This window comes from Amblyomma mixtum, chromosome 5, assembly GCF_055824585.1.
Source record: "Amblyomma mixtum isolate Tamu chromosome 5, ASM5582458v1, whole genome shotgun sequence".
NCBI classification, from domain to species: Eukaryota; Metazoa; Arthropoda; class Arachnida; order Ixodida; family Ixodidae; genus Amblyomma; species Amblyomma mixtum.
In genome coordinates this window covers 62,937,572-62,950,610 of record NC_143016.1, presented here as the reverse complement: position 1 = coordinate 62,950,610, position 13,039 = coordinate 62,937,572, and the positions used below count along the sequence as shown (strand labels likewise).

The 13,039-nt window shown below is 46.5% G+C and overlaps 1 protein-coding gene across 9 annotated transcripts in view; it reads left to right on the top strand.

Annotated features, from left to right (window-relative positions):
• Positions 1 to 6,491: 6,491 nt before the first annotated feature.
• Positions 6,492 to 13,039, top strand: part of dlg1 (MAGUK family member discs large 1) — a 559,794-nt gene continuing 553,246 nt past the window's right edge. For 7 of the 9 annotated variants that reach the window (XM_089544718.1, XM_089544717.1, XM_089544714.1 and 4 more), the window contains exons 1-2: positions 6,492 to 6,777; positions 9,617 to 9,748. In XM_089544718.1, coding sequence (XP_089400844.1) covers positions 6,756 to 6,777; positions 9,617 to 9,748 — 154 coding nt within the window. In that variant the 5' untranslated portion in view covers positions 6,492 to 6,755. Of the gene's footprint in view, positions 6,778 to 6,828; positions 7,129 to 9,616; positions 9,749 to 13,039 lie in introns of those variants that run through there. The other 2 variants (XM_089544710.1, XM_089544715.1) reach the window with 2 other exon arrangements.

Genomic DNA, 13,039 nt, shown 5'->3' with positions numbered 1-13,039 from the left:
CGACGCATTTCCCCATATCACATATAAAAATTTCTTGCCCCTCCGCGGTGGCTCAGTGGTTATGGCGCTCGGCTGCTGACCCGAAAGACACGGGTTCAATCCCGGCCGCGGCGGCTGAATTTCGATGAAGGCGAAATTCCAGAGGCCCGTGTGCTGTGCGATGTCAATGCACGTTAAAGAACCCCAGGTGGTCGAAATTTCTGGAGACCTTCACTACGGCGTCCCTCATAGCCTGAGTTGCTTCGGGACGTTAAACCCCAATAAACCAAACCAAACCCAAAAATTTCATTGAAAACAAAAAATGGTCATGGGACTTCGATTACCCTTCTTATACTTCTGTAGTGGCGCGGGTTTCACACTTCAGTGCGCACACCGTGATGCCGAGCTAGCGACGCATGGCGGTCGCCAAAAGCGCATAATGAGATGCGCGAAGGACGCATCGTGTGTAGGTGGTAGATGTCGACACTTCGCAGCGAGTACGAGTTGAGATAGTCGGCGCATTTCCTGAAATGCGTGTTCGCTTGTCGTAGTGGCATCAGGCTACCATCATTTAGGATATACAGCTGGGTTCAAACGTAATATACAGCTGCTTTTCTCTACACTTAGCACGCCCACGGACCCCAGCCGTATACTTCAGCATTCTTCGCCCCACAACCGCCATTCCCTCTTCGCTGGGACAAACCAGTACTGCGGCTTATTCCACGAACCGCCCCTCGCATCCGCAATATCCTTTGCGTAGAACCTCGTCTTATGAGAAAACCCAGTCTCGCCTGTGGTAACTGCCACATGCAAGAGTTGCGCATTCGACCGTAATTTTACCGGCGTTACTTTCGCAAGTGAAAACGCTAGCACGCCATACTCAATCTCTTATGTTATGCGGCGGGATCGGAAACGCAATTTTTGTAGGTTATGTTTTAGTCTTTTTGTGCTAGGTCCGTTTCTCTGGCCTGCGAAGTCTGTTTGACTGATTCTCTGCATGTAGGAACCGTATCAGTGCTTTGAATACTAATATACCGGACTACCTCTATCTGATAGTTGTAAAAGAATAAGACGAAACTGCTTTTGTCGGTTAACCACAAGTTACCGAATTCTGGTACGCGTGTACCATAGTTATGTTGAGGCAGCAAAAAAAAAAAATGTCGTCGAAGTACTAACGAGACGCCGCGTACACATTACAATGCACAGCTGTTTTTTTTTTTAACTTTTTCAAAAAACGCTGAGGCTCTGCAGCTGAAACGCGCTTCGAAATTCGCAGAGTATGCTGCTTGCTCCCACTCGATCATTCACACATTTTCAAGAACTGTGCATCGAAAAGAGTGCTCCGAGCATCCTTCGAAGTTGGTTGCTTTGTTTAAATTAGCCACTTTTCTTGCGCTCACTCTCAGATTATGTGTAATTTTGATTTATGCAAGTATTCTGCCGCTTAAAGGCCTACTTGACCGAAAGTTTACTTCGGTTAATTTTGCGCTCTATATATTGTGCATGTTATGAACAATATTTATGTTTAATATTAGGACTGGGAAGCATCTAGTATTTTAGTTAGAAGCGTTCAAAAACCTCTGTAGCAGACGACGCAGTCCCCTAGCGGTATGTTGGACAACAAACAAGTCGTACAGGAAATGACGCATCTTTGAGACGCCGGCATCGCTGGATCGCCTGTTTCAGGCGTTCTCAAGTGTGTGAGCGCCCCTTGTTGGCCTCTTTCTGGCGCGTGTCTGCCTATTTTCACCTCGAAGCTCAATAGTTTCCGAGAAAAAATAACTGCTAGCATCATGTCGACGCAGCGCGTGGCTGCGGAAAGGAACGCGAGGAACGCGGAAAGCACCATTGTACCCTTCTGCCTGCCGGCAACTGTCTGGAGTTCAGGTTTTAACATGAATACCCCTCTCTTTTTCAAAAAGATAACAGTGGTTGGCGACAGATACTTCTCCCTCGCGCTAACCCCCTTCTGTAAGCAGGGCTTTCTCAGTAGACCTCTCCCGGTCTGCATCATCAGAGTACCTACATATTTTTCTGGTCCGATCGGCAAAGCATGCACGTACCTAGTGGGCTATAATTGGGAGCAGAAAGCCTGCGAGCCGTCTATAATCAGGAGAATAAAGACGACGGGTGAGCGCTGGCCACAAGCTAGCTTAGCTGGTTTAGAAGCTAAAGTAGACGGCTTTGCTCATCGAGCAGCGCCCTTTTGACGTCACGTTTACAACAGGCAGAGGTTTAAGGAGAGGTCTGCTTCATGTGGAGAGGTGTTTATTGCACGTGCAGCTCTACCCATTGCGCAATAATACTGCAGCGAATACTCGCAGGTGCGCGTTGAGAATCCTGCAAAGTCACGCGAGCGTTACTGAAAACGCTGAATTTCTTCAATTACTACCTCGCGCCGTTCATACTTCAGGTCGATTGCAGAAAGATTCAGCATTGCCATCCGGCGCGTTTCCACGACCTCAGAGACCGTTGTTATGTGAATGACAATATTTTCAAAGGAAGACAACACATAATTTTGATTGCATGCTCGGTATTATTAGTCAGTGGATACAGATACACTGCCTACCGGCAATTTGCGTGATGGGCGTATGGTCGACTGGGGTCCGGCAACCACGTACATCGTTCTGCCCAGCTGTGTAGTTGAAAAAATTAGGAAAACTTTTCCGTCCCTGCAGTACGCGGGCATTAAGTGGTTCTAGGTAAATATAGTAATGAACGCACCGCATAAGTCTCTCTTCATTTGCAACCGGTATGAATTTTGCAACGAGCAGTATATTTTATTATGAAAGTGTTGTGTCCCCTTATTGCTTTTGTGTGTGTGCGCCCCCGCGTCCTCCTCCTAACGACAGTTCGCATCCTCCTCCTAACGACCACTCAATCCTCCTCCTAACGACCGCTTGCCCCTCGTCGCACGCTGTCGCCGGATGCCCCCCCACGGTGCGCCCCCGCACCCTCCTCCTGTTCTGGGAAGCCACTCCCTCCCGTGGACGCTTCTCCACTCCCTCCTTTCTTCGGGCGGCCAGTTCGGCTGCTGCCTCGGTCGACGCTGGTCGCACCCTCTTCAGCTTTAAATAAACGAAGTCTAAAAGTACCGTGTGCGTCTTTCGCTGCATTCAACACAGCGACCGGACACGACAGAAAGGTACGGCAAAACAGCGCTGACGGACGGGACGGAAGAAGACGAGACAGACACATGAGCTTCATTATGCATATATTTATAAGCATATGATATATTTGTTATGCAACACAAATTTTTCTTCTGGTATATTCTTTCACTTTAGACTGCGTTTAATTCTCTAGAGCTCCCCTTTTTACATTCAGCTGCTTTTATTGATTTACCTCGCGTTCACTGCACCTGCTCCAGCACAGGGGGGAGAAAAAATAAAAAAAGGCGGGTCTTTTTTTTTATCAAGACAATAACCACATTGCACGCGCATCATAGCACACATGTGTTGTTGGCACGCATGCCCACTCAAAAATGTCGACTTGATAATACAGAAACTTTTTCTACTTGGCCTGAATATGCCTCCGTCCTTCACGATGTCTGAACTTTGCACAATCTGTAATCGAGTACTGCCAGGCAAACAACGCTCACTAGCAACGCTCACTTCGCTGAGGTTGTGCGAGGAGTTTTCCATAGTCTACCACAGCAAATAAAACAGATTTAAAAATTTTCTGGGGCGTTTCATCGCATTTAAGATGCGTGGTATGTTATTTAATATATGTTTTTCATAAATAACCAGTATTTATTGAGCAAAGTGCTGCACGCGGTACCAGTACCATAGGTCAGCTAACTCACTCATGAGTCGACTCACCCGGGCTCACTCACACTGATTTCAGATCATGATCTGAGTCGTGAGTGAGTGCGGACTCACGTTCGGATCATGATCTGAGTCTTGAGTGAGTCCGCGGACTCACGTTCAGACCATGATCTGAGTCTTGATCGTGAGTCCGCGGACTCACGTTCAGATCATGATCTGAGTCTTGAGTGAGTCCGGGCTCACGTTCGGATCCTGATGAATCGTGGCCAGTCCGGCCGAGTTTCCTGTACACTCGTAATACTTATTACGCTTAAATGAGCCCAGACGAGTCGTGGGTCGAAATGAGTGAGCCCAGATGAGTCGTGAGTCGAAATGAGTGTGACCAAATGAGTCGTTAGTTGAAATGAGTGAGTGAGTCCAGATGAGTCGTGAGTCTGAGTGAGTCGTGAGTCGTTATGAGTTGTTGGCCCCTGATGACTAGTGAGAGTGAGTGAGCCCAGTGAATTGTAATCCGAAGTGAGTTTGAATCCATGAGTTTGAATGAGCCTAGGCCTCTGTGAGTGTGAGTCTGACTGAGCCCGTAGGTTGACCAAACTTTTTTGAGTTAGCCTGAGTGATCACTGGTGATTTTGCCGAGGTATGACCAGTACCAGCGCTTTGCACGAGCCGCGACGAGCAGACGCTCCGAACCTGTCGGCACTCTCGTCTCAAACATGCGTCATATCTGGCGAGCGGTAATGCGCCCGTTTTTCCAGTTTCGGTATTGAAGACTAAGATTTTTGCATGCCTTTCGCACCTTAAAATATAGAACGTAATGTTTTGTGGGTAACATAATCCGGGCGTGTACTACGAAAAAAACAGCCTTTTTACAGTTTGCAAAATTTCGGTCAAGTAGGCCGTCAAGAAGCCATAGAAACGTGTAATGCAGAGCGTAGAGAAAGGCGGCAAAGAAACAACTGCTGGGCCTAAGGTTGTAAAATTTTTCAACCTGCGTTTAGAAGAACACCGAAACTTGAGAAATGCATTTTGATGTACTCTGACAAACCAAACTTTCGCTTATGTCCCTAAAAGGATCAGCGTAATTTGGAAGAGATTGCCCTATACAATATCACGAAATCTCGCGCATGTGTATTAACATTTTTTTTTTAATATATCGTTCACTTAGCGGAGGCCATCTGTTTCAGAAAGTGAATATAATTTTAAATTTTGGGAACTTAGGAGCATCTTTAACAGTATTTTTGTTACCACTGCGTCGACTATGGCGCATGCCATAGTCGACCTATCGACATATCGGGCATGACAACTCTCGTGTCTAATATCAACAAAACATCCTTATTTTTGCTGCCGCGTTTTCAGAAAGACGCAAGAGCTCAACCGCCGCGGTGGCTCAGTGGTTAGGGTGCTCGGATACTGAGTTGGAGTTCCAGGGTTCGAACCCGGCCGTGGCTGCCGCGCTTCGATCGAGGCGCCCGTGTGCTTTGCGATGTCAGTGCACGTTAAAGATCTTAGGGGATCGAAATCATTCCGGAGCCCTCCACTACGGCACCTCTCTCTCTATCTTTCTTCCTTCACTTTCACCTTGATTCCTCCCTTCCCTTACGGCGCGGTTGTGTTGTCCACCGAGATGTGAGACAATTACTGTGCCATTTTTATTTCCACAGGAACCAATCTTCAAAAACCAATTTTCTGCCGGCTGGCACCCGGTACACACCTTTCGGTTTGCACTGTCGCCATTGAAGCGGCGCTCAAAGTTATTGCTCTATGCATGAAGTTCATTACAATGTCTGAACTTTGAATTTATGTGCTTCAAATTTTCGAATCATTCCAAGCCATAAGTCGAACGTTATGAGGTGTAGTACCGAATGTGCCAATAGTTCATCTGTACAGACAAAATAAGCTGAAAACAAGGTACAAAGAAGGGAAGCGAAAACATTAAATTTGCTCCTAAAAATAAAGAAAAAGGGGGAAGGGGTACGAATAGGAGCATCTGATCATTAATCCTTTTGTCTTAGCATTGTAATGTACTTTAGGCTGATGCTTCATTTGCCAATCTCAGTGCCGGCCCTGCAGAAAGGCTGCAGAAGCCTGAAGAAAGCAATCGCTCTAAGGAAAAGCCAACTTACACAGCAAAAATGTTCACTTCAGTTCTGATTTAGGAATTCGATGCATATCCGAGCACGATGAATGGCTGCTATTTTTTTAAATGTGAACAAACTGTTGGCCATAATTTTATGTTGCAGGCTCGAAATTTTCGAAAATTACTTGATGTAAGCCGAAATGCTCTTGCGAACATTGCGGGTTGCGGTACTACTCCTTGTTGTTTGGCTATCATTAATTTTTCGGATGAAAGAGGTTAAGCAGTTAAGCATTACCGCACGTGAACTGGTTAACGAAACAAGTATTATATATTGTACGCCGAATTTGAAGACCATTAATTGAGAGGATCGATTAACATGATGAGTGGGTAACGCTACTTATTCAAGAAAAACAAACAAAATAGATCGACGCTTTCTTCTGCAAAAGCGCAACTAGCTTCGAAAAAGCAAACCAAGAGCAAGTTTTGCAAACGTACGAAGGAACTGCAGCATCGCGGGCTGACAGATAGCTCCCGCACGTTTTACCGCAGTCAAACTGCCGCGTAGATTCGCGCTCCAATGAAAACCGAATAAATTATTATTGTTTTTGTCCCATTGGCCGATGATGCCCACGTGACACTGAGGCAACTTGGGTGCCGCCATATTGGTTTGTAGCGCCGCCGCGCCGCTGCGAGTGTGTGTGTCTATCGTTTGATTTCATTTCGCGGTGCGGTATCCCCAGCTATCGTCGGTGGTGCTGTAAAGAACCACTTGCTGCTGCTGTGTTTTTCGGCAGAAATTTGCGGTTACCCTTTTTTGTGCTGCCTCGTTGTTTGCCCTGGAGTCGGCTCTGTTCCCTCGGTTGTTTGCGGAGGAATCACGAAGGTGTCTCGCTGGATACCGACGCTAGTCCGCGGCTGCTGCTTTGACAACGGCCATGCCAGTCCGTAAACAAGGTGGTAAGATCATTTCAGTTGTAGGCTTAATTTTCTCCTTAATTAATCGTGCCCCCGGTCTCTGAGAGCAGGGCGCCGTCCGACTGACTTCGCCGAAGAGCTTTGCGGGTTTTCGCTTCCCTCTCCCGCCTTGAGTCCTCGATTTGTCACTCCCCAGGAAAAAAGCAAAAAAAGAAAAGGGAAACACGCTTCCGTGCCGCAGGATTTGTTGTGCTCTGCTCGGAGGAGGAGGCTGCGTGGTTTGTGCCGTGTTTTGACCTGTGTCTCTACGATGCACCTCGGCGGTGAGGCTCTCTTGTGTGCGCGATACCACTGCAGAGCCAGCGGATAACAGCCGACGACCAGCGAACATGGGTCAGTAGCGGCGGAATGCACGGCGCACGCACGCCCGCGATTGCAGCCACCGAATCCGCGGCTCGAGCAGTGGTTGCGCGCCTCGAGGCTGCGGCTTATCGCTGACTGACGCTGCTCCGATTCGCTCCTACTCTGTCGCATCACCTGCGCTCCGCCGGGCAGGTGTTAGTGATAGCGGCGGCTGGGATGAAGATAGGTGCGCTTGAAGCGCGACTAATCGGTCGCGCACGGCCCTTGACGTACGCGGTGGGCGCGCCGCCGCCGACGCTCCGGGCTGCTGTAGTGCACCGGTTCTTAACTTTTCTATTGTCCAGGGGTGTTGAAAAGGAAATGATTCGGCTTACTTTTTATTCCTCTTCTTGTTGGTGGGGTTACTGTGAAATTGTACGCGCTTGGGGGCGATGTTAGCGAAACGCGAGCTGCCGATCGAATGACAATGACGCATGCGGATCGGAGCAGGTGTCAGGGGTTTTTCGGGCGCCGCAGTAGGCTGTACTGCTTGGTCGAAAAGGCTATTCTAGTTGCCAAATAAGCGTTTTAGTGATAGGAAACGCAAACAAAATCCGTCATATTTGCCAGATTGCCGCTAGAAGCGTAATTCACCCTCCGAGGGTGGTGGCAGCTCTCGCAGGTCACATCACAGGTCAGGCGTTGAGAAACTGACGGGTGGTAACTTTGACAGCTGCAGATAATAATTGCACTCTTGCATACAGCCCATCATACATGTGACATGTAAGCTATTTGCGCTTCGGTGGCTATTTCTTTTCATTAGTTTCTAAACAGTCGAGCAAGAAAACGCCTTATTTGCGTTCGCGAGGTTCCGATTTCGTGGCGCATATTCACCTTTCGTGTTTATTATTTTTTTTTGTGGTGCGCTTGTTCAGTTACTATTACTTGTCTTCTTTCTTTTAGAGTGACTAGTTTCTTCTTTTGGAAAGTGTTAACTTCAATATTAGAGTGATCATTGCCATTTTTCTGTGACAGGCACAGGCACTAACTGTTAGCCTTCGGATACCGGGAAGGAAGTTGAGAGAGTAAAATAGGATTGTAATTGCTGTAACAGCAATTTCGGCGTTCCAAACATATTGTATGTGTTGCTAACAGCTACCTGTCGGTTTCTTAAACAAATTCTCTGTACTGATGTATGGAGGCGTATTTGCGAGGAGGCTGGATGGGGGTGTTACGATGGTTCTCCGTAAGCAAAGGCGTATTGTTGAAAGACCGCGTTGTCGAGAAAGAAAGTTCAGAAAATACTATGTAGAAAGACGAAATTTTCATTTTTTCGCAATTGTAATTGTTATATATACTTTCCTCGGCTGAAATTTGCGGCAATCTATCAAGTCAAATTGATAGACATTTCTTACTGCAGCTAAGATTTATGTATGTACCCTGTTGTCAAACTTCTGTGTCTCAGCATACAGTTCATATTGTGAATTTTTTTTTTCACACGTGTTTGCATTCAAAACCACTGCATGGCACTATTTTTTCTGCCAACCATTGTGGAGCAGAAGGTTAGGTATATATTTGTAGATATACCTTTTTGCTTAAGGGAAGGTGAAAAATTTGTGTCAGTAGTGTTAATTCTTTAACACATAATTTGACACTACACATCCCTGTAGCAAGTTTTTGTGATCCTAGTGGCAAAGGAATTGACAGTAAATGGGAGAGAGTGGAGATGGGAGCTAGCATTGATGCAGTAATAAAATGACTTGTGCAATGTCCTAAGTGTGAGCTTGGAGGTCGACTGGTACATACTGTCGGCGAGAAATGAAGCACGAACAAGAGAATTGAGACACGAACGGGAAATTAAGAAGCTCTTAGTCAGGGGAAGCTCAATACTAGCTCAGGTTATTTTAACTTCGAAGGTGTGAAGACTGTTCTCCAGAAGTGGTAATCAACCACGCTACTACTTCCTCTCCAGGAGCTAATATGGTGGTGTTTTTGTGTTGCCACCTCCGTTTTCTTGTTTGCGTTTCATTCATTGCTGATAGTACGTGCACAGGGGCAAAGCAGTGCATGCGCACCAGAAAGCATTAAAGGCAGGTATCCAATTCACTGTTACGTACTTCGTTGTGTTCTGGGCTTGGCCAATATTCGTGAGTCTGGTCAGGAAAAGGGTGGAAGGTGAAACGAGGTCAGAGGTTGTTCAGAGTGCGGCCCTCTTGCCCATGTAGCAAGAACAGTTTAAAGGACATGATGAGTGGTTTCGCAGTACTGCATAGAAAGCATTTGAGGCTTCCATTGTATCCAATCCCCTGAAGGTAACAGCTCGTGTATGCAACACTAAGCCCTAACCAGCAAAGTAGAACTTTAAAAAATTAGTTTGTTACCATGCCGTGTACATCTTTTTTAGGACCTGCAACAGAAAGTTACTTTTGCAAAGAAAGCATGCCATGACAAAACATTTTTATAAGTGCTTCTATATTCTGAGTGTACCTAATTTCTTAATGCTGAATGTACTAATGCATTTTTTTTTTCTATCTTTCAGAGGCCCACAGGGCTCTGGAGCTGCTGGAGGAATACCACAGCAAGCTGAGCAAGCCACAGGACAAGCAACTGCGCAATGCTATTGAACGTGTCATCCGCATCTTTAAGAGCCGGCTGTTCCAGGCTTTGTTGGGTGGGTAACCTTACTGTCTTAATTTCATTAAGTTCTGGTTACGTCTGATGTGTGAAAAGAGATCTTGCTTGTTTGCTCACTGTGTTTATTCAAATGAACTGCGTGCTTTTTTTATAGCGTATGATGGTAACATTGCCAGCTTGGAATGGTTCCTGTTACTGTTCTCAAGAGACCACTGGAATTGCACATTGGGTCCTATCCAAAAGCTTAGCCTGACGCCCACACTGAAACCTATTTGACAAACCCACATTGATTTTCATCTACATTGATGTTCATCTGAAAATTTCCTCTGAAATAGATGAGCTCAAAGCCTTTCTACTTTTATTACGTGATTGTTATGACTGAGTATAGTTTAAAGCTTTCAAAAACTGAATATCATATATTACAAACAAGACTACTTCACTGCAACATAACGAGGAAAGTTTTACATCTGCGCACTTTAGTAAAAAGTTGCACTTTCTTCAAAAATTCAGAAATTCTTTATCATACCTTGCAAAGAGATGGACAGCTGTCCTGTCCCTTGTGCTCTTGCATCAAGTTCCGTGTGAGGTGTTGAACGAGGCTGTGCACCTGCAGCTTGCGGAACCAGGTGCATTGACTGGCTGCAATATCGGGGGAAGTAGCGGCACTCCTAGCATTAAAGGGATGTGTTGAGTGTGCTTTGGTGACATGTTGCAGTTTCAACTAAGAGACCCGTCTCTAGGGTTAACAAACTGCTCCAAACCAATGAACTGCTCTTGCCATGTTTGGGACGTCGATCCCTCGAGGAATTCAAATATCTCACCAGTTCGCTGAAGCAATGGAGCTATGGCTCTCAGTTGTGATGAAAAGTGCTCTGGTATAGTTGCACTGTTTGCACCCTTGAGATTGAAAACCTGAATTTTTCTGCAGTTGTGTATCTGCATTTTTGAACAAATCATTTTGATAAAATATATCTGAAAATGTAATTTTGCTCAGTAGCAAGATGAACCAAGTTTTTGGTCGCTGCTTCTGCGTGTAAATGCTATGCAACTGCAGTGACATCTAAGTTGTTTTGACAACATGAGTGAATGTTCAGGAACTGGCATGCCTCTGAGACTATTAATGTAGTAGACCTGTCTGCAATGTCACAGGCTGTGCAGCAAGAAATAAGCAGGCCACACTGGAGCAAGAAACAGAGTTGCCAAATTGAACGCATAGCTTGAATGCATACTTTTGGTAGCTTTGTCGACTTGACTTTATGGTTGGTCTGGTGACACTTTGTAGTGTAGCTGAGGGTAACATCTGCTTTTGCACCCCGCCACGGTGGCTCAGTGGTTATGGCGCTCGGCTGCTGACCCGAAAGACGTGGGTTCGACCCCGGCTGCGGCGGCAGAATTTCGATGAAGGCGAAATTCTAGAGGCCCGTGTACTGTGCGATGTCAGTGCACGTTAAAGAACCCCAGGTGGTCGAAATTTCCGGAACCCTTCACTACGGCGTCCCTCATGGCCTCAGTTGCTTTGGGACGTTAAACCCCAATAAACCAAACCATCTGCTTTTGCTCCTTCAGCCAGTCGGCGACTGCTTTGAGAGATCAGTCCGTCCTGGGGCAGAAGTAAAAAATAGCTTTTGATGCCAGCTGCTTTAATTGTGGTGCTCTGTATCTGAGTATAATTTCTTGAGTTGGCCTTGCAAATCGCACAGCAATTGTTCATAGATGAGCTGTAAGCATTATACCGTTTGCTTATATATTCATAGGTGTCACATTTCTCTCTTGCTGAATGCAGTAACATATTTAAAGGCATCACACTCCTCGTAATTGCCAAAAAAACAGTGGCTTAGCTGTGCTATGCCAGGATATACGTAGCGTGAAGTGAGGGCAAGGTGTCCACATCTCGGTGGACATTGAACCAGAGGGAAGGCGCATAACTGCCCTCTTGGAACAGTGGACACCTCAGCTGTGCTTTAAGCTTAGTGGCGGTAGTGACAGGTTCGTTGCTTAACGAGACAGTTCTTGCATGTCGTACAAACCCTCGTCACGGCTCCATCTTCTTCGCCCCACTCAGACGCGCCGAACTCAATGTTTCACGCATGTCACCACTTACTGACCTCAAGTCTTTTAAGTGCCATAGTCTTTCACACACATACCCAAAGGAGTGCTCACGAAGTCGGCCTGAAAGGCCTGAGTCGCACTGGCACTTTCACTGAGTTTCACCGTATAGTTCGTCGATCGGCGAGTCTTGAGTCTTGAGAATGCTGCTGAGAGGCCCCGGCACGCCGCTCAGCCTCCTGGCGACGCCGCTTTGCTAAGCGTTCCTCTCGTTGCTCTGGTGTCTCCGCTGCGCACTTGGCCTTAGCCTGTTTGTTCTTCCTCTGGTTAACCGCTAACTGCCTGGCAACCATTTCGGGATCCGTCGAATTCAACTATTCCGCTCTTCTGCGCCACTCAGCAGCGGCTTTGCTTTCCTTCTCCTTGGCTGTAGCCTGGCTGTCATTCCTCATCATCCTCTCCTTCTTCTTGTTGGCTCCAGCGCACCAGCTGCGCAGCTGTGATGTCACTCGCTCCTCGCGCATGTGCAGCTTGGCTCATCCACGCTCACACGAAACTGCTCATCCACGGCCAGTGTAACTCATGCTACAAAAGTAACATGGCCAAGACCAAATGGCAAATTTGTAATGTTTAAGCTGCCACGCGTGAGTCTTGTTCACAGTGAAGACAGAATGAAAAGGCATCACTTCTAGTGCAGTGCATGGTGGGACCGAGACGTCTTGCATACACTGATGGGACATTTACATTGTTGCAATTGAGCATGTGCTTTGTCGTGTACACAGTCAGCGACTCGAGGTAGAACCGTGATGCCGTGTTCTTGTCCTTTGGAAGCACGTGTGCCTGTGCTCAGGCAATATTGTGGCCTGCAAGGTATCGAGTATTTCACAAACGTACCCTTGAAGCCACGCGTTTTATCTTCATATCATCCTGATGCTCCTTCAGTCATTACTCAAGGTTTCTATTTCTTCTTATATACACAAAGGTGCATTTAGCATACAGGATTTCGTGCGTGATGCCTGGAAATTTTTGCTTTTTGTGTTAATTCGTCTCTGAGCTTGTGGGTAAGCACATGCATGCATAACTTGTATGTCACAAGGAGATAATATATACTCTAAAATTTCAGAATTTCATTGATGGAGGCGAAATTCTTGAGGCCCGTGTATTGTGCGATGTCAGTGCACGTTAAAGAACCCCAGGTGGTTGAAATTTCCCGAGCCCTCCACTGCGGCGTCTCTCGTGGCCTTAGTTGCTTTGGGACGTTAAACCCCATAAACAAGAATTT